At 24.6% G+C, this 22282-nt stretch overlaps 1 protein-coding gene across 2 annotated transcripts; it reads right to left on the bottom strand.

Moving 5' to 3' along the window:
• Positions 1 to 846: 846 nt before the first annotated feature.
• Positions 847 to 22010, bottom strand: LOC145835697 (magnesium transporter MRS2 homolog, mitochondrial-like). 2 transcript variants are annotated; one of them, XM_082943395.1, is made up of 12 exons: positions 21936 to 22010; positions 20039 to 20112; positions 18894 to 18930; positions 17199 to 17311; positions 16541 to 16726; positions 13903 to 14033; positions 13267 to 13389; positions 10365 to 10488; positions 8719 to 8801; positions 7669 to 7786; positions 6857 to 6982; positions 847 to 1376 (listed from the first exon to the last, which is right to left on the bottom strand). In XM_082943395.1, exons 1-12 carry the CDS (start codon positions 21991 to 21993, stop codon positions 1296 to 1298), a joined length of 1254 nt encoding a protein of 417 aa, XP_082799521.1. In that variant the 5' UTR covers positions 21994 to 22010; the 3' UTR covers positions 847 to 1295. The 2 variants fall into 2 exon arrangements, with proteins under 2 accessions (XP_082799521.1, XP_082799520.1); XM_082943394.1 differs by lacking the exon at positions 847 to 1376 and adding an exon at positions 3626 to 4420.
• Positions 22011 to 22282: the final 272 nt, after the last annotated feature.

Genomic DNA, 22282 nt, shown 5'->3' with positions numbered 1-22282 from the left:
TACTTTGAATTCTGTTTTAAACCATTACCACGTTACAAACTATTTAAAAAAGTTTTAAATTCGAGGTACTCTGTATTGGTAGAGTTGTTCTTTTAAATTTATCTACACGAAAGTACAAAAATAAACTTTTTTATAAAAATAACTCATATTTCAGCGAAAACTCGTGCACCCAAAAATAAGTTTCGTGCACCCTAAAATTTCGTGAACCCATAATAAATTTTGTGATTAGCAAAATTAAAGCTTCAAATTTCATAACTTTAATAATAAACACTTTTACAATAATCTAAACATAACTTGAGATGCAGACTTTTCTAGTTTTTTTTTTAGTAAGCTAAGGCAGGAATTATTAAAAAAACTCAACATCACAGATTTATATTGAATTAGTTGTTTTTAAAATTCTAAAGATAGGCTAAACTTTAAACTTTAAAGTATACATTGCATTTTTCTAAATATGAAAATTTATTAAGTTAAAGCTTTTTGCATTTTTTTAGTTATTGGTAGAAAATAACAATTAGATTCGAAGAGACCTACAATTTAAAGGGGCCTACATAAAGCGTTAAAAATATTTTACTGAGTTTGCAATTGTATCCAATTAATGGAAAATTTTAGAGCTGTAATTTTCATTTAAATATATACCATTCCTCTCAAAAAACCTACCAAATAAAGATGTTTAAATTTACCAAATTATATCTAAACAAAAAAAGATAGGCAGCCTATTGATTTGAAATTTAAAGGAATAATGAAGATAATGTAATCAATGCTACTGATGAATTATATCCATACAAAAACACCTTTCAAACAAAGGGATCTGGACTTCTGTCAAACAAACTCAACCACTTTGAAGATAATGTATTTTAATTATATAGAAACATAAAAACAAAAATAACTTCATTTTCCAAAACACACTATAAAGTTCTATGAAAAGTATCAAAAAGAAGAAAAAGTTTTTTGAATTCCAATAAAACTGACAACTTGTATACAGTTGAAAAGTATAACTAAAAAAAGTTCTTATTTAATCTGGTCATTTCTAAACATAAAAAAAACGACAAAACAGTCAGAAATATTAACGCTGAGGTAATGAATTAGCAAGTTTTGTTTCAATCACGACTAATCTGCGTGCTTTGATTCTTTTAAACTTTCAGTCTCTTATTTAAAAACTATTAAAAACTCTAAGTACACATTTTGAGCTTATTATCAACTTGCTCAGAACTTCAACTCTTGAAAAAAGCGATTTTTTGACAACAAATTATTAATGTCTTCTACCAATATCTGCCGAATCACTTTTGAAGGGAAAGTCACTTTTGCAAAGCGTCACATTTATACCGGTGCAATTTTTGCGTGAGCCATCCGTTTTGCACAGGTGAATTGAAAATTAACTGAAATTAAGATATAATTAAGTTTACGATTGATTTTAGTATAACTAAAAATAAATATAACAAAATTAGACTTTAGTAATATTACAATAAAACTATTAGAAAATCTATCAAGTATTAATAAAAACTATATTTAAATATTTATCTTAACATAGTTGTTCAATAACATAGTTTCATACTAGTTATAAAAAATATTTATAGAAAATAGAACTTCTTTTTTTGTATTAATATCTATTTGGATAAGAGTTGAAAATATTTATATAAAAAACGAAACAACTCTGTATCTGTTGTTTTTGTAAAAGAACTGAACATTTTTTTAATGGTTTTTTAAATCAATTTTATTACATTTAGATCACAAAATTCAAAGCTGTCGAATTTCTACTATAAAAAGGCAGACTATCTTCGAACAATTCATTTTAATTTTTTTGTAAGTACTTTCTTTAATATTTCAGTGTTTTTACGCAAAATTTTGTAGTTTTAGACATTCATGCCTTATTTTAGACGGAAATTTTCCCTAACTTTTGTAGGTCGATGCCAGTTGGGCTTTTAACCAGATAAAATAAAGTAGCCTGTTAAGTTAGTTGTAACGTCGTTGCCTTTTAATAAAAGAACCCTTTGGTACATTTTTTAATTTCTATCATCTAAATAGATAAAGTCCCTGGAAATTTCAGTTTTCGAAATTTGAAGTGCCATGTAATTAGTACAGACATATTAAAAATTTTACTTTGAGAGTACTAGCTCACTACAGGGAGCAACTTGTCTCAAAAAAAAATTATTCGCGGTTTTTTAAGGCACAAGTTTCATTGTACCTTTTTAGAAAAATTAAATAACAAATAACTGTATAAAATAAATGATAAGAAACTGAAATGCTGTACTAGTTTTCCAATAAAGAATTTCTAGTTAATATATAATTTTATGTATGTATTAGTTAGTTTTTATGTGTTTCCAGGATTTTTATATAAAATGGCCACGCTGTAAATAAATTCTTATTTTTTAAACAATTTTCGCGACAGCAAAACTGACATAATTATAATACTCCACTTCCACTGATAAACGAATTTACCTTCTTGCAAATAATAAAAAGGGTCAATTGGGAGATTTAGAATAGAAAAATTATACTTCTCGCATGCTAAAACTAAAAGTTTATTAAAATAAAATTGCAATTTATTTATAAATAAAACTCAAACTATTTTTTTAGTAACTTGTAAGTTTTAAAGTATTTCAATTGACATACGCAATTTTGCTAACAGTTCCAAAATGTACAGATTTCGCCTGACACGTAGAAATTCTGTATTTGGTTGCATAGTTATATTGTATATATTTTTGTTAGCTAATGACAGTCTTACGCTCACTATACATTTTGAATATTTTTTAAGATGAATAAAATTATATTTATATTTTAAAAAATGCAAAGAAAAGATATCGAAATCCCATTTTTATAAATTTAAATAAGAAACCCATAAATGACATAGATAAACTACAGTTGTGTATATGAACAATAAATTAGACTGACTCAACTTTGGGACAGCTAGAACTACTATTTTGTAAGCTTTACTTAATTTTTTGAAACAAAATTACTTTTTTAATAGTAAGCTTAACTTCTAAAATAACTTTTTATCAACAGTAAATTGTACTCTTTTTAAACACTCTAAACTTATAACATTGTATATTAATTTAAAAAATATGCTATGTAATTATCATGATAATTTCATACGACTATATACTATTTTTAAATTTTGTGTATTTTATAAAATTAACTTATAAACCTTAAACATTTTTAACATTAAAATGTCAAGTAAAAGAGAATATCAAAAAAATTTCTTTAGATCGGTTATATTGTTAAAAAGGTCCAGCTAAATTAACTTTGCAAGCTAACACCAGGTTAAATTTGAAAACTAAGATATCTTAAACAATTAACAAAACTTATATTTGAAAACGGATTTTTTTAAATCTATGAACACTAAAGCACTTGTCATGGGCGTGTATTAATACTTTTATGTAAAAAACATTTACTTCAAGTTTTTTTTCTGGTCATTATTATATTAACAAATCAACAAAAACTATTAAATAAAACTTTTAAAATAATTTGTCAAAATAAATTTCACACGAGTTGTAAAGTCTTACAAAGTTTTAAAATTTTTGTATAAAAAACTATAATCATAAACAAAGCATAATTAACCCTAGTAGAAAAAAACTTCTACTTCAACTAAAATGAGAAAAGATCAATTAAATTATTTAAAAAAACATGCTATAAAAGTTCAGTGAATGATTGACTAACATAATAAGTTACAAACACTCGTTATCGTCTAATACTATGTAAAACAATTTAATTTATAACTTAAAGAGTTTCATTTGTTCACCTTTGTAATTTTAGGCAAATATATTTTAAGATGAAGAATGCATAAAACTACGCTTCATGAAGAGATTTCAATGCAAAAAATTGCAATTTAATATACAGTTAAAGAATTTTAATTCATAAAATCAATAATTGTATAAATCAAGTCGTGGTATAACAAAAACGAAACTCATTATCTTTTAAACTCCATATACCTTTTGCTTACTTGGAGAAATAAGCAGTAATAAAAGTGTGCTTCTCGTTTATAAGATGCAATGATAATACAAAAAAGTGCAACAATTTATACAGCTCTTAAACTCATGATTGAAAACTAAAAAGTAAAAATGATCTTGACTTCTTAGTAAAAAAAAACTTAAAACTTTTAAGAGCAGCAAAACAGCGTATTTTAACTGCCAGGTAAAGTAAACAAGTTCCATAAAAATTACAACTTTTATCGATTTTTTCTCAAACTTTTTTCTTTTTCATTCAAAGAGCTAAGTCTATCAAAAGTAGAGTTTGAAATACGAACATCAATTTCGGAATCAACATACTTCATTCTTTTCACTAATGGTGTGTTTGCTTTAGAAATATGTTCTTTTTGAGTTTCACTAACATTTTCTATCTCTGCAATCTGTTTTGTTTTCGCATTTTTGTATTCTTCTTCTAGACTTTCTCCAAGTTCTTTTTTGTTACTTTGTGGATTTGAAACAAGTTGCAAATAAAAATTATCAATTAAAACAAAATTTACCTATTTTGAAATGTACAATATAATAATATCTTGCTGTAAAACGTGATCAACGCTGTAGTTAGTAGATTTTCTGATCAAATCACATGAATGATTCTAAATATTTTAATTTAAGTATACACATAATATTAAAAATTTTTGTACATGTTTCGACCAGTGAATTTTGACCTTGCAACTAATACAGTTTCCGATGCTGTCATTAGGACCCCTAAGCTAATGAAATATTAAATTTAATAAAAAGTTATGTAAAAATTAATAAATTTTGATACTATAAAATTAATGTGTTTATTCTAATTTTCAATAGATATTTGATAAACAAAAAAATGTTTTAGACTTACTTTGAAACTAGTTCATTCCTATTTATAGTAATATTTATAATATATAACATTATACATTTAAATTTATACCATTATACAAATGTTCATTTACAGGTTTTCTCACACTTATTTTCAAAAGGACCCCCAGACAGAAATTAAAAAGTCTATGACCCTCACCAACAAGATTACTCAAAAAACTACCATTATTTACACCTAAGGCCTTTTTTTTTTGCTCTTCATCATCAACTCCAGAATATATAGTGTAAATTTCAAATTATGACCTCATGGCCCCTCTGTGGCCTCTTTACAGCTCAGGGCCCCCAAGGGGCCACTTTGCTTATTTTTTGAAACCCTGATTTACACAATGTTTGTTCTTTTATCAATGCTAACCTTTACATTAAAACTAGTGACAAATAATAGTAAAATAGTTTATTCTTTAACTAAGGTTTAGATTTTGAAAAAACAAAAGTGAACAGGACTTACAATAAAGCTCTAAAAGAAATAAGTAAACTATACTTTTGATTTAAAAATATGGTTCGTAAACTTTGTACAGTTAATATAAATAGTAGTTGTGTTTAAAAAGTGCACACCTAAACTATTACTATAAACTAAACAATTCATATCATATAAATCAATCACCGCTGTTAGAATTTAAACTATTTATAAATATATTTATTTTTATAAAGGCTTTATAATATGTAATAAATATAATCAAATAAAGTCATTAAACAAACATCATTCGTTAGTTTGGATCAGTGGTCGACACGGTGTACACTGGTGCACACTAGTGTACATGAAATTTATTTTAGGGTGCACGAGACTTTTGGGGTGCATAAAACTTTTTTTGGGGTGCACGATTTTTTTTTTCGCGCAGAAACTAAACTAAAGTTTTTTTTTTTAATTTTTATACATTTAAGACATATTCAACCTTGATATCTAATTGACCATTTTGTTGTTGTTAAAACGACCATTTTTGTACTCTCCTATTCCTATTCTCTTACCTTATGTAAAAATTCTTCCACCCTTAGCCGCCAAAAAAAAAACCGAAGTGAGCAAATCTCATAGATTCTTAAAACAAAATAAAACGGTTAGTTTTCAATTAATGTTTAATTTTATTAACTCTTATTGTTTTAAAACGTTTTCCTACATTAAAAATCACTATACTAATCAGCTTAATCAACTGATATTTGACAAAAAATTAGTTAGGCCAAACAAATTCAATTATATTTTACTTATAATAAAATCAAAGTATAGGAAGGGTCAGTAATATCAGGGCTGTCACGTACTTAGCTCTCTAAGAATCATTAAGTCTAGTTTTAAATCATGAAAAACCTAGACCAACTGAGGCTAGTTTTAACATATTTACAAAAACTCAGCTTGACTGAGACTAGTTATAAGTTTATTAAAAAATTTGGGTTTATTTTGATATCTTTTAAAAATCATCAACTGTTGCTTTACTTGAAATTTTTTAATTTGTAATTAATTATTAATATTTAATAATTCAAGATCTAAAAATGTCTGATTTTCATTGTAATTTAAGTTAGTTTTTTGCTTATATATACCACTCTTTAAGATTAGCTTGTGTACTAAGTCTAGTCTTTAGTCACTCAGGCTTATTTTCTGACTCAAAAAGTGGTTCAAATGTAATGGTGTCAAACTTACTTGTTAAATTTTAAATACTAAAACCCTGGTTGTTGTAAAAAGTAGATCATCGTGTTAAAAGTTTATTGAAATGGATAGGGTAAACTGGTAAATTAAAAGTTAGCGTGTAAAATTAACTGGGTGTTACAGAATTATTAGTAAAAAAAAAAAGCGATTAAAAGTGTTTACATATTCTTAAACACTAGCGGCGCTAAAGAATGCAGATTGGGGTGCACAAAATTCTAATTTTGTGATTTAGGGTTCATGGAATCGAAATAGCGTGCTGACCACTGGTTTAGATCATCTTATGCAAAAGATGCGTACTGCTTAATGAGATTTTTTTTTACCAATTGAAGCTCTATTTGAGGTAGCTTGTTTTATCATGATAAAAACAACAGTTGACTGCTTTCAAATAGTTTAAAAATTATTAATGATACAAACGTACGGAAGACAAAAGGAGAGATTTTTTAACAAGAGCAGGGGCCCTGTCGAGGTATCTGAGGAGTACCAACCACACCAGAGCTGAACCTCCCACCATTGTGCCTGTTGCTATCCAGAATGCCACTGCGTGCTGTGTTTGAAAAAGTAAATGTTTATTGCACATAGAAACATTTTTTTCGTTTCACATAAATAACTCTAACAGTTTAGTTTTTGATAAGAAGCTAATTGTTTAGATTTTAGTTTCAATTATGCGAAAAAATGTTACTTTAAATAAATCAAGTAGTGTCATTTCTTCTCTTGTTTTAGATTTTATAAAAAGTCAACTTACTATATACACATTGTTTTAGAATTGTAAAACAGTTGTCGTTCTAAACTATTTTGATCATTTTTTACACAAAACTTATAAATTTTAATAATAACTACGATTTAAATGATTATTATGAGAAAAAAATCAACAAACGATGTTTAAAATATCATGTAAGTAGTAGACTTTATTATATGAATTAAACTTTTTGTATAAAAACATTCTGTTTAACTTCTGCTTTATTTAAACTTAGTTTTATACTTGTTTGGAAATTTTGGTGAGTCAATAAGATAAGTTTAAAAATAGTTAAGTAATTTTAATCAAGAAATAAAAACATAATCTAAATTAAACCTTAATTTTTAAAACTATACTTAGTTTTTTATAAACTTCAAACTTTTAAATGTTTTTGTGTACTAATTGTATACAAGTAAATATAGAGAGTTAAAAATAAACAGATAATTCTTATATATAATTATATATTTTATTATATGTTTACTCAATGATCAACAAACTTCTTCAAGATGAGAAGTAAGATTCATACCAAACGCCATTCCTATCATGGAAAATAATGTGCAAGAAAACATTCCTATTGTCAGCTGGATTTCCAAGCGAAGTAGCAAATTTCTATGGCTATGTTTATGTTTAATTTTAATTAGTCTTTTATTAAATATATTATTAAAACTAACATCTTTATAACCAAAATTCCTCGACTGACTTGATAAAGAACAAACTTACTTATAACATTTTTAACATTATGCTTCAAATACTGTCCTGATATAAACTTTTAACACCCTTAACCGTAAAAATTATTTTTAATTTAGTAAAACCACATGGTAAATTAAACCCTTTTGGTAAAGACACTTTAATACTTTGATATGAGTTGTACATATTTGTGAGAAAACAGTTTATTGTGTAAACAAATTGAATTCTTAAACTTAATATAAACTTATTAATAATGATATACATATACATTTGTTACATTTATATCATGCATGCTTTGATATTGTGTAACTAAAGTTAAGTATGATATTAATACTTATATTTTTAAGTGTTTTATTTTAACATTAAAAACTTATTTGACAAAACTTTATTTGAGTTTATGTCAGTCGTAGTTTATTTAGTTAGCTCGACTTTATGGATAGAAAAAAAAACTTTATAAAGCCTTGTTCTTCCTTTAAAATAAGAATGCTTTGTTTATAATTGAACAAAAAAATTCAAATCTTCACAAAATTTACAAAACTATATTTAGTTAGTTTTAGTAAAAAAACTTATAAAACCTTTTAGTATAAATATTCTTATTTAGTCTTAAAAGCTTTAATTGAGTGTGATTAAATGGTGACTCTAAAAACAAACTAGCTTGGATTAGCGTGAGTTTTAAGTTTTCTAAGTAAAAAAGCTGCAGAACACTTACTTTTACTAACGCTCAATAAACTACAAATTTGGTTTGTTTCTACAGGCTAAAAAAAATAAGTATAATTTTTATTAATGTATATTGTAAATTACTAAAAATTTAAGCTAAATATAAGTATAAAAGTTATTGAAAAAAATATAAACTAGTATACCTGTCAAGGTTGATTAAAATTGCATTATTCGAATTTTCAATGGCAGTAGTCAGTTCAGACACTTTGTTACGAATTTCTTCTGCCTGTATTTAACCAATCAAATATTGTAAAAAAAAAATTTTCTTCACGTAATTTAGAAAATATTTTAGCGTACTAATAAATATTATACAGGTTTGCCAAAGGTTTTTAAGAAACTTCTTCCAGGTTTTCGAAAATACAAGTTTTTTGGGTCTATTTTTAGTATAAAATTAAGTTTAAGGTAAAAAACTGTCTTAGCCATAGGGGAGGTAAACCATGTTTTTTACAAGTTGATCTTATTTTATAAAGTTTTTTCTAAGCTTCAAAATGCTTTTTATCGTTTAAAAAAATTCGAATTATTTTTTGAGATATGATCAGTCAAAGTCGGGCCGCATAATAGGTTCCCTATGGGAAGGGAAAACTAAAACAGCGAAAAAAGACTATTTCATTTAAAATCTATCTCCTCCTACATTTTTCAAACAATCTTCTTCAAACTTTCACAGTCTAATCTTTATACAATAAGAAAAAAACATTACTTTGGAATTTAAAAATTATTTTGTAAAAATATAGTTTTTTTTGAAAAAAAAAAGACTGTTTTTTTTATTTTTTTAAATTATTAAAATTCTAAAGTAAAGTTTTTTCCTTTTATTATAAGGAATGTTTCCTGAAAATTTAAAAAAGATTGCTTGAAAAATGAAGGAGGAAATAAATTTTTAGTGAATTTTAAAATTTCCAAGAAAATTGACCCCGAAAAATTTGCGGTCCATACGTTTATATTGAAAAGTTTTTACAAAAAATGATTTATCTCAAAAGTTAAATGACGTTTTTGATTTCTATAGAAACTGGCTTGTAGTTTGTTTTTAAAGCTTTTATATAAAAGCCAAAGTTAATTTTTGTAAAAAAAAAAAATTTTGGACCCCCCTATGGCCTTAAGTATAGCAAAATTGAAAAAATATTGTAAAGCTACATTAAATATGTTTAAAAAAGATAATAAGAACAAAAAACTAACATCTATATGACTTATTTCTTGTGACAAATCGAAATAACATTACTAAATGTATATTATTTTTTAATCCAGGTTTTTCCAGGTTTTTATTGATTTTTGTTAAAAATTTTGGGTTTTTTCAGAACTTCTCAAATACGAGGTTTTTCAGCCTAAACTTTCAAATTCCATGATTTTCCAGGATCTCAGGTTTTTTGGCAACCCTGAATATATATTTAGGATTTGAGTCATTTTTTTAGTGATTTAGTAAATTTTCAGATTTCAATATTAAGCTATAATACAACTTCAACAGTTTTTTTTTAATTTCCCTTTTACCTAACACACATTTTATATAAGCATTAAATTAAAAAGAGTAAAAGCTGACATATTTTAAACTATAATAATCTTTTTAAATATATATTATGTATTTTAAAATACTCAGTAAAGTTTCAAGGCATACAAAATGTATTTTGAAGTTTTTTTTTTTAATTATTGAAAAAAAATTTGCCAGGCATAAACCAATTTTGTTTCAAAAATTAACTTATTTCAAATAGGATTTCTTTTAAATTAAAAGATTATTACTTTTGAAGTAAAATTAATTATAACAACGATTAAACTATTATTCAAAGCTAAAAAAAGTTATTACATTTTTTAGAAAAGATTCTAACAAAAGTTCCATTTCATCCTGCAAGTTAATTGTTCGGTCAAAATTCACGTTAGTGTTATTTGTCATATTTGTTTGTTGAAATATATGAGCGTCATATGAAGATCTGTAGTTTTTTAAATAAAACTATATTATCAAGTTTTATTTTAATCTAATTTACAAATTTCATAAAACTAAATGTATTTATATTGAGTAAGTTCGTATTGATTACAAACATTCTACAACAGTAACCTTTAATATTTTTCTAATTACATAAAACTATACCGATTATGACTAATATTACTATATTACTTAAATTTTTACACTGCCGAGGTATTGAAAGACTACTAAAAATTTTCTAGTTTGTATTTGTAGAGAACTTAAAATGCATATAAACACAACTTCTAATTAGCTGCAAAATGAACCATTTTTTACAAACAACTTTCTATGATGATTTTATTTTTTCTTTGACAGACAAAACTTTATTTATTTTTAGTTTTTAAACCCTGTTCAAATTTTTTGTTCACTTATTTTCAAAATCATTTTTAATTTAGAGTCATAACGAATCTTTGAATAAAACTTTAGAATTAAAATTTTTGTATGTCAATAATTTAGTGTTTCATCTAAAATTAATTTAATTTAACTTTATTTAATCATTAGTCTATATTTAATTTTACCAGCTTAATCCGCTAAATGACACAAACTCATAATTAAATTAGACGTTTTATACTATTGAAACATTTAATTTTTTTTCAGTAAACTCATTTCTAGTATTTTTTCGTTTAATTTGTTTTGAAAATACGCAAATAAGTGTTATTATTTTTTTGTTTTTATTTGTAAATTTTTCATACGCTAATAAGTATCATAAAAAGTTCATTATTTTCTATGTAAAAACAAAATAACTATTAAAATAAAAAAAATTAAACTATACTAAATTTTTTTATTATTATTATTTTCTAATTTAAAAAGAAAAGAGTATTTTTTCTACAAGTTGTTTTAAAGTATTTAAGATTACTCTGAGAAAGTTTTAAAACAATCTCTCAAAAGCTGAAGTAGAAGAAAAATTTATAGTTATTAGTCTATTTTCGCCTCCCATAAAGAATCTATTGAACTCTCAAACTTTGATTGCTTATATCTCAAAAGTTACTTAGAATTTCTAAAAACGGTAAAAAACATCTGGTTGGTTTTTAGTTTAAAAAAATGTTTAACTTTCAAAAAAAAGTTATTTACATCAGCCACTATATCCTTAACTGTAATTTTAGCTAAAACCTAGTAATCGCTAATATTAAACAAATAAGAGTTGTATTAAGCATTTACTATTTTGAAAGTATAAACTAGTTAGTTATAAGAATCGTTTAAATAAAATCTAGTTTTATAGTAGTGAATCGGTCTTGTTAACTACTTAGTCTAAACCAGTAATTCCAAAAGTAAGGGGACTATTGGTTTTTAATGAGAAACTAGTTATGTTTTAGTAACTTTCTACCACTTTTGAAAACCCTTAAACACTCTATGTCTTTTTGATATTTTTTTTTTGGAAATCAAACATTGTAAAACTGTATATCTCTAAAGTAAGCATATTCTAAATTTATTTAAGAAATATAGTAATAAATTGTTTATGAAATTAAACATTCATGAAAAAATATATTAAATTTATTTCATGATCAAACAATTTTAGTAACCTTATATTGATATCGTATAACATTTATTTACACAAATAGAAACCCCTTTTTTTTCTCAGTTTAATCTTTATAAACTTATTTACAATTCGAGATTGTAGTTTATGTTCGTTTAATTAATTAGTAGCGAAAATTGGCTATCTTCAGCAAAGATATGATGTTTTCGCCATCAAATCATAATCACTAACATTGAAAGTTAAAATGTCTTAAACTTTAAACTACATCATAAATGTCTAAAAATTTATACTATCAACTATTTAGTTGCGTTAATTTTTGGCTGTACTCACAAACAGATGCTTATTTACTAATGTGTTTAGTTCCGCCTGGTTAGATTTAAACAGTGGTTCATTGAGACTATATCTGCCTGATATATTCTAATGATGACTAAACCAGGTCGCAGAATATGACATGGACTGTTGTTGATTGTAGTAGTGTACGTACAGTTTACTTAGTGTTAATAGCAGTATCCTTCACCGTGTGCACGAAATTTGTTTTAAGGGCGCATGGAAAAAAACTATTAATTTAAAGCTAAATTCCGGGGTCGGCATTCAGGAGTAGCTAAATAATTCATAATATGATTGTGTTTTCCTTTATTGGCCATTTTGGTATTTTTTAAGATTCTTCTTAAATTGATGCGAGGGTCAGCAGGCATTCGGTATTGTAGGGGAATTTCTTTTAATAAAAATCTTCGCAGATTGCAGTTTAATTTACAACATGTTTTTTTTTATTCGTCACATGGTCTATATTCTATATCAACAAAATAAAATGTAACACAACATACAACTATATTACAACTTGGGGGTGCATTTTTTTTTTGCTATTTAAGTGCAAAGATTTTGATTAACTTGAAGACCAATGGTTTATAGCATAACGGCGAAAACATCTAAGCTTTGCTAACGGTACCCGAAACATTGCTAATACTTAAAAATGCAAAAAACATTTTAAAAATCTGCGACAAATTAATTTTAAGACGTAAGAGGAGAAATATTTTTCAATTTTTTTTTTGTTTGCCATGATGCGTTTGTATAGAATAAATAGAAATTGTGTATTTTAAATTTGTTCCTGGTATATACTGTGAGCTTTCAAATTAGAGAAAGTTAAGGTCATTGTTACCCTAAGAAATTTTTTTTTACCCACTTATGGCCTTAGTACATAATAATTTAAAGTGATTTGCTTTTTTATAATACCACATTGAATAACATGACAACTGACATTATTACATTACAAACCTTTCGTTGAAACCTTGTCTCTCGTCAATGGATATGCAAAGATCTCTGAGGTCCTCATCTGCTTCTAGCCACTCCTCTAAAACTTCTATAAAGTCTTTCACAACTGTTCCAAACTCGTTCAATCTTTAGAAAAATGTCAAGCTTAAGTTGTCAATTGAGTAACTGAAGTAACTATGCATTAGCTGATGAATAGTTTTTTTTATTAATAACTTCTATGTTCTAAATGATGCATTGATAAAAATATTTAATTTGAACTTTGAAATAACCTAAAAATGAATTAATCTAGGTCCTTAATTAGACTATAATGACTTTGAAACGACAACTTTAAAGCAATAAAAAAATAATTGACAAAAACAGCTCAAACTTTATTTTCTTACACAATATCTTAAAAAATCAACTAACACATACTAGATATAGTTTAACATAAAATACTTATAGGATAACAGTTAGATTATGTATAAATTCTACTCCTAGAGATGATATATTCGAAATTTATAATCATAACTTTGAGATAATTCTTAAATGTACCATAAGACTTCGTCAAATATATATTTTTACTATTTTCTACTTAAAAGTCTTTCATAAAAAGATTTAAACCTAGTTATATATGTTAAATAAAAACTGTAATAAACAAACTTAGTGCTTTTATGTAACAGTATATGAACAAGAGACCGATCAACAACTGATTTAGAAGGATCAGTTAATGACTTAAGAATTTTAGTCAAGTCAGGTTCAAATTCTGCTAGTGTGGTTGAAAGTTTTAGCACCTGCAAGTAGTAAAGTTATTTTTTTCTAGACAAACATGATTCGACTCTTTAATACTTCCAAGATTTAAATAACTTAACTTAGGCTTCAAAAACTAGAATTAAAAATATCAATTTTTTTAATTTGTGTAGAAAACAGTAATTTAGTTATTTAGAGTGCTAGAAAGCTATAGGAACAAGACAGCATTTAGACTACTTCAAGATTTTATTCAACGAGTTTTACACTTATGAACAAAGTTTAAATGCACATCTTAAGCTCTTAAAGATAGTTGTTAAAAGCAAAATAAAAATATCTAAATTTCTATGAAAATTACAAAATAAAAGTAATCAGTAAATATTGAAATAAAAGTCCTTATTAAATAGTTTGTAATTGTCAACCACTAAATTTTTAAAGTAGTAAGTTATCATTACTTCAAAAAGAGTAAGTTATCATTACTTCAAAAAGATTAAAACTAAATAAAAAACTTGTAATTTATATTAACTTATTTGTATATGCTATTTAACATTTAACTTGGATGTATATTATAACTTTAATTAAAGCTGATAATGAAAAACAAAACAACAAAATAATCACTAGTAATCAAACACAAAAATACTAGTAAAATAAGTATGCACTCAGTACCTGTATTTATAATAAAGAAACATAGCATCTAAATCATTTTTATTTATAAAGATTCATATTAAAATTCGGTTCAGGTATAAATTTTAAATCCATGATTTTTAAAATGATTAGATACTTTTGTGATACTTTTATGTTCACATTTAGAATTGTTTACAACCAAAAATATATTATCGCAGTTTAGGACAAAATAAATTCGTTCTTCAATTATTCTTAATTGGTCAATTCGATGTAAAGTAACAATTAACTTATCAAAAAAACCTGATATTTGTCATACCTTTATTTTGGAAAGAATTACTATTCTAGTTAAAGCTAATAAACATAAATATCTGTATACTGAGAATGAAGTAGATAATAATTGTCCGCAGTATAAATCTGGTTATTTTTTATTAGTATTGAATTGTACTAAGTGTACCTTTTGTTTGTACTTTAATTATACTTTTTTTTGTTCAGGGTACCCAAATTTTTATGAGAATTTTCTTCCAGGTTTTCTGAATTTCTTTCAGGTTTTTAAAAGTACAAGTTTTTGGGTCTATTTTTAGTTTAAAGCTAAGTTTAAGGTTAAAAACTGGCTGAGTAGTATAACAACATTGAAAATATACTGTAAAGCTGCTTTAAATCTGTTTAAAAAGAAATTGATGATAATAAAAAAAATTTATCTCTATGGTAGATTTTTCGTGTAAAATTAAAATTTTACCACTTAAAATGAAAAAGTTGTTAAAAATTCCAGGTTATTCCAGGTTTTTTAGATCTTTTTGTTCAAAGTTCGAGGTTTTTTAGTATTTTTTTTTTAATTCCAGGTTTTTTTTTTAATTTCTAAAATTCCAAGTTTTTAAGCCTAAATTTTCAAATTCCAAGTCTTTCCAAGTTTTTGGCAACCCTGTTTGTTAAGTGTTTATCTTTTGTTTTTTACAAAATTTAATTAAAATTTAAAAGTTATTAGAGTATTTTCAATTCTGTATTAAATGTTTTGAATTTTGTGACTTAATAACTAGTGTTTACTTTTTAAACTTAATGGTTGACAATAACAATCTACATACTTTACCGCACAATCAACAACAACAGCATCCGAGACAACCTACAACCGGTTTCGTCCTAATTAGGTCATCAGGCAGGCATAGTCGCGTGATACCGCTGTCGAAAACTAACCAAGCAAGCTTAAGTACGAAGTACTGAAGCGACCGTTTGTGGGTAAAATTGACAAAACTGACAGAGCTCAATCATTCACAGCCCAACGTTTCAGACATTGTTAGCTTATTGTGAGATTATAGTCTGTACTCGTTTGATCAGTTTTAACCAGTAGTTATTACGGCCATAATCAACAGAGTTGAGATGCTTCGCGCCATCAATAACAATTAATGAACTTAACCGCACGATCAACAACAACAGCATCCGAGACAACCTACGAACCGTTTCGTCCTAATTAGGACTCATCAGGCAGGCATAGTCGCGTGAAACCGCTGTTGAGATCTAACCAAGCGGTTTAAAATACGTAGTACTAAAGCGAACGTGTGCGGGTAAAGTTGAAAATTATTGTTGGCGCGAAGCATCTCCACTCTGTTAATGATGACCGTAAAAACTGTTGGTTAAAATTATAACCTACTTAATGATTACTTTAATTTGGTATCTTTATTATAATAAAGAAAAAATATTATTCCACATACACTTTACTTTTAGACTTTTTTAACTAGTAGATATAAAACTTTGTAAATAAGTGTATTATTTGTTAAATATTTTTCTAACTTTTTATGTATTAATTTAATTAAAAACAATTTGTCTTATCAAAAACTTTATTACAAAGAAATAAGTTTTTTGAAAGTGATTTATTAGTGTATTTGATCATTAAGAACTGAAATACAAAAATAATCAAGGATCAAATCTATTAACTTACATTGTATGATAGTAAGGACTCAATAGCTCGATATTCAAACGGTAGATCTCTAGCGTAAAGTTCATATCCTGTTATTAATTGTGGTAAGTCCTGACAAAATCGGTCAATTTCTATACTTGCACGTTTGTTATTTGAAGACGGGTCAATTATCATTATTGCGTCAGTGCAAATTATTGCTTTGAGCTCCTTTTGAAAAACTATCGTTAGATGGTAAATTTAAAGCATTAGGTTTTATAATAATTAAAAGTACTTTAAATTTTACCTACGTTTGTTAACATTTATTTTATTATGTTTTTTTTTACTTACTTACCATACCTATGTTTATTATACAATAATATTTTTGTATATGTACTTTCTTCAAAAACTAAATAATTATCAGAATTTTTTAAAGTTTTCGTATTTATCACTTCAACTACTTAAATTTTTCACAAAAATCTTTATTTTATATTAAAAATGTATCTTGTGATGTGTGACTACTTTTAAGCCTTAAAACTTTACGACATGTAGACAATTTGAAAAGTAGATACGAGTTTTCGTCAGAACTTAAAAACTTTTTTTAACTCTTATAAAAACTTGGTTTTTATAATTTTTTAGCATTTCTAATTGTAAAAAACAAAGTTTTAACACCAATTAAGGTAAAACAAAATTAAAAACTTACTTGCAGCCTTATAATAATTTTTTGGTCTCTTACATTGATCATATTAGTATGCTGAAATCTCAAATCTCTCATAGAACACCCAAGCTCATTGTAAAATGTTGTTTTTGGAATTTCTGTTTAACAAGATTTTATCAAGCTAAGTATTTATATAATTGTATAAATTTATGCCAATTTTTATTTGGTACTCTTTAATACAAAAGATTTAATTATATAGACTTTTTCCAATTTCACGTACTTTTTTATTAGAAACAATAATCTAAAAAAAAACAAAGTATTAATTAGTATTATAAACTTAGAAGTTTTTAAATAATTTATAAAACATCATTCTATTATTTATTATTAGAAACATATAAATTTCTAAGTTTAGGAAACAATTTTTAATTATGTAAGATACTTCAGTACACAGTACAAAAGTTGAGATATGTAAAAGTTTTTAAATATTTTTTTATACAACAAAACAAAACTACTAACTAAAATAAAAAACACTATAAATTTAAAAATAACTGTTATAAAAATCAAAGCTTTTATTAGTACTTCAGTAACTTTTTCAAAAGTGATAAGAAAAACAATTAAAGCCTAAACTTCTTAGTTTAGTTTTAAATAAAAACAACATTTTAAAGTTTATGGTTGTTTTATAAATTTAATGTAAGAAGTTTGAAAAGTTGTAAATAGTATAATGGTAGTAAAAAATTTTAAATATAGTTACAGTGATTATAAGACGTAGATGAATTAATTTTAACATTTAAAAATCGAAAAGTGAAAAACAGTTTAAACTAGTATCAGGGTTGCCAAAAGTTTTTTTGTAATTTTCTTACAGGCCTTCTAAACATCTTCCAGGTCTTTAAGGTTTTTGAAAGTACAAGTTTTTTGTCCAATTTTAGTATCGTTAAATTAAAGGTAAAAAACTTCTTAAATTGTATTATAATATTATAAAGATATTGTAACGCGATTTGAAAGTATTTTATAGTAAAAAATTCTAAATGGTACCAAAAACTTTTTTGTATATGGTAGATATTTCATATAAAGTAAAGACTCATTATGTACTTTTCAATTAAAAATTGTTTAAAATTCAGAGATTTTTTAAGATTTTTCAAAATTTCTAAAATTACAGGTTTTTTTCAAATTATGTCTGCCTAAATTGTCAAATTCTATTTTTTTCAGGACCCAAGTTATATGCAACCCTGTAGTATTCAATTTTTATATAAATTATCCTAAAAAAATTTTTTTACTCTTAACAATTTTAGTATAATCAGGGTTGCCACTCGTTTTTTCAAAAAAATTTCCAGGTTTTTGAAACTTCTTCCAAGTTTTTCAAAAGTACACATTTTTGGGTCTATTTTTAGTTTAAAGTTAAATCTAGGTAGAAAAATTGTTTTATATAGTATAAAAACATTAAAAAGATAATACAAAGCTACTTTAAATATGTTTTTAATGGAAAATTTTTTAATGACGACAACATTTTTTTATTTATACGATAGATTTTTTGGATCAAATCGAAATTTTACTACTGAACATCTGAAAATTGTTAAAATTCTAGGTTTTTCTAGGTTTTTTTGTTCAAAATTCCAGGTACTTCCAGGTTATTTTTGCCTAAATTGTCAATTTCCAGGTTTTTCAAGGTTTTTCTAGGTTTCCAGGTAAAGTGGCAACCCTGTATAATTCAACAAAAACAAAAAAAAAATGTTTATATCCTACCTAACTTTGTTGTTTCCCCAGACGAACTAATGCAAACCTAGAAAATATTTATGATTAAACTAACTGAAAAAACCTTTTAAATACTTACAGATAATCTAAATTAAAATTCAATCTAAAACTGTTTTACAAACTTTACTTTTTAATAAAAGTTGAATAAATACCAAAAATAAAAATAATTATATTTTTTTGTTTTAACTACATGTATTCACAAACTAAGTTTAAAAGCTGTAAAAGGTAAAGTTTTTTTTTATAACTAAAAAATAATAATTTCCACTAAAATTTTATTTGAATCTAATAGTACAAAAGACCCAAACTAAGTGTATTGATAAAACAAAAGTTAACATTCAAAATTTTTATTATAATTTTTTAATTAGTTCCTTTTAGATGCCCGGTAGAGTATCTTGCAACATGATTTTAAAAATTATATATACTATATAACTATTCAAAATATAAATTTAAGTGTTTGTTAACAAAATATCCTAGTGAAACAAGTACACTGGAATATATAATAAAAAAAAATCTTCCTTCCATTCATAACCCAGTTGAAGTGTTTTAATCTGTTAATACACAGAAACATATGTTGGTACAATAAAAGAAGGAGACACTTAATTGGTTTTTATTATATACTAAATATTTTTTTACTACAAAGATTAATTGCAAAACAAGTTATTTATTGTACAAAAATACTCTTAAGTAACAATAATGCAAGATGGAGATATACACTCAATTTAAAAAGTATTTAAATTAACTGATATCTGCTTCATTTGAGTTTAATTTTAAAAATGTAAATAATTTTTTTATGATACAAAAATGGAAGCTTTAGAAAAAAAAATTAATTAGAATACATAACAAAATGTTAACAAAAAGTAGAATAATAACCAACAACAAAACAATAGTGTTTTTGTTGAACAATTGTACTTTTTATAACTGAAGTACCTCAACAGTTTTATAAAACTGTATAGGTTAAAGATCTAGATTTAGATTAGATATTTATTTATAGTTATTGTATGTGCTAAAAAGTTTAAGTACTTAGAGATAAAAAATGTTGTAAACACATTCGAATTATTTAAAACTTTACAAATGTCAAACTTAAAAAGCTAATAAGTAAAACAAAATAAAAAAAATCTAAAAATATATATACTTACAATATTGAAGCTAGATGGTATTTTTTTAGCTATCAAAGAAGTCATTGAAGATTTTCTAGAAAAACATTTGTTGCCTAAAAATTAAAATATTTTATAATTTAGACTTTAATTGTAAAAAATTATATGAAGTTATATTTTGTTTCTTTCTTAAAATTACTAAGTAAAAATAAATATTTTTATTTATAATTTAACTAAAAAATAAAGCAATTAAATTATAAAACTTTTAAACTAAACTATTTCAGATAAATTTATTATTCTTTATAATTTATAGATTTATATTTATTTTTTAATATTTGTTTTATATGCAAGTTTTGGTTTTTAATATACTCTTATTGAAGAAACTATATTATACAAAAAACTATAATAACTTTAAAATATTTTTTAAGAAGCTGTTATTATAAAACAAAGAATACAAAATATACTACAAGATTTTTTTATCTCAACACTTTATAAGCCTAAACTACTCTTTTTAGCAACCTTATGTATATATTTTTTTATAAGGGGTATGGACATTAAATTTCCAAAAAGTACAAAGTACAGAGTCAATTGTTATAAAAAATAAAAAAATTAATTAACTTTTGAAATATAGTCATTTTCGTATATAGGCCTGATACAAACGTATAAACCACATTATTTTTGTCTAATGTTTTAAATATACTGTCCATTTTTTTTTTAAGTAGAGAGATGTCAAAATTTTCAGCAAATATTTATTTAAAAGTTAAAAAAATCAAATGTGAGAATTCTTTAAATACTGAATAATAAAGTTATTTGAAAACAAACTAAAACAAGGTGGTTCTTTTAAAAAAAGGCCAAGTTTTTTGACTTGTTGAGAAATTTTGAAAAGAGTTACTTATAAAAGGAAGGAAAAATATTTTACTAGTCTTTGTTGTCTTTTTAATTCTTTATAGTTTTGCTTCTATAAAAAACCTATTGAAATCAACAATATTAATCCCTTATATCTTTAAACTTACTTTTAACTTTGAAGCTTCTTTACTTTATAATAAAACTTTAAACTACTATTTATACTCTATACAATTAAAGTAGTAATAGTATACAGGGTTGCCAAAGGTTTTTTGTAAATTTCATCCAGGTTTTCTCAACTTTTTATAGGTTTTTAAAAAACAAAATTTTTGGTTGATTTTTAATATAAAATTAAACTTGAGTAGTTTGGGTTTTAGTACTGGTTTAAAAAAAAAAAATTAAACTTAAGTCACTCATTATAATACTCTTTATAAGGTATCTATTTATAGCTAGACATTTAAAAATCTTTGTATTTAACTAAATTTACACTATATTCTTATCAGTTTTTAGCAAGCTTATTCTGATGATACGCTATTTGAAATTAGTTAAAAATCTTTTTTTTAATGAGTGACTAATAAACTTTTTAGTTAAGATTAAACTTAAGTTAATAAAACTGTCTTAAATAGTATAACAAGACTAAAAAGATAATGTAAAGCTACTTTAAAAATGTTTTAAATTAAAAAAAATTAAATATACAATTTTTTTTAATCCATATGATATATTTTTTTTATCTTATTCAAACTTTGTTACTTTACATGCAAATTAATTAAAAAGTTTCTCCAGTTTTTTAGAGATTTTTTATTGAAATTATAGGTTTTTTCCAAAGTTTGTAAAACTCAAAGTTTTTAAAGTTTTATTTTGCCTAAATTGTCAAATTCCAGTTATTTACAGGTTTTTCCAGGATTCCAGGTTTTTTTGAAACCCTCAATGTAGAAATATTTTCACATAGGTGCAAAGTAGTGTGTTGGTAAAGTATTAGTTATACTAACATTATCATTATGTTAAAAATTAAAAACAAACTATTTGAAAAAAAATTATAAACTTATTTTTTTGATTTTAAAAACAAAAAATACATAACAATCCTCAATCAACTTACTAAGAATTAAAATAGAAGTCCATTGCTTGACTTGATATCTCAAGCATTTTGAAAACATTTTTTTTTAATTAGCCTGTTTTACATATTAGTTTTAGTAGTTATAGTAAGCTATTAAATTCATTTTCAACTAAATGTATAAAAAAGCAATACATAAATAATTTATACACTAAATTGAAACATTATAATGCAAATATTAAAAGTAGATCACTGTTGTTTTTAACTAGTTATTCTTTTAAATTATTATGTAGCACTTACTTTTAAGTTTAACTACAGCAAAGTTCCCAATAAAATTTCATAAAAAAAATTCAGGGTTGGAAAAGAAAAAAATTTGTTAAATTTTATTATAC

Source organism: Thalia democratica, chromosome 5 (assembly GCF_965202585.1).
Source record: "Thalia democratica chromosome 5, ktThaDemo2.hap1.1, whole genome shotgun sequence".
Taxonomy (NCBI): Eukaryota; Metazoa; Chordata; class Thaliacea; order Salpida; family Salpidae; genus Thalia; species Thalia democratica.
This window is presented reverse-complemented; position numbering and strand designations above follow the sequence as displayed.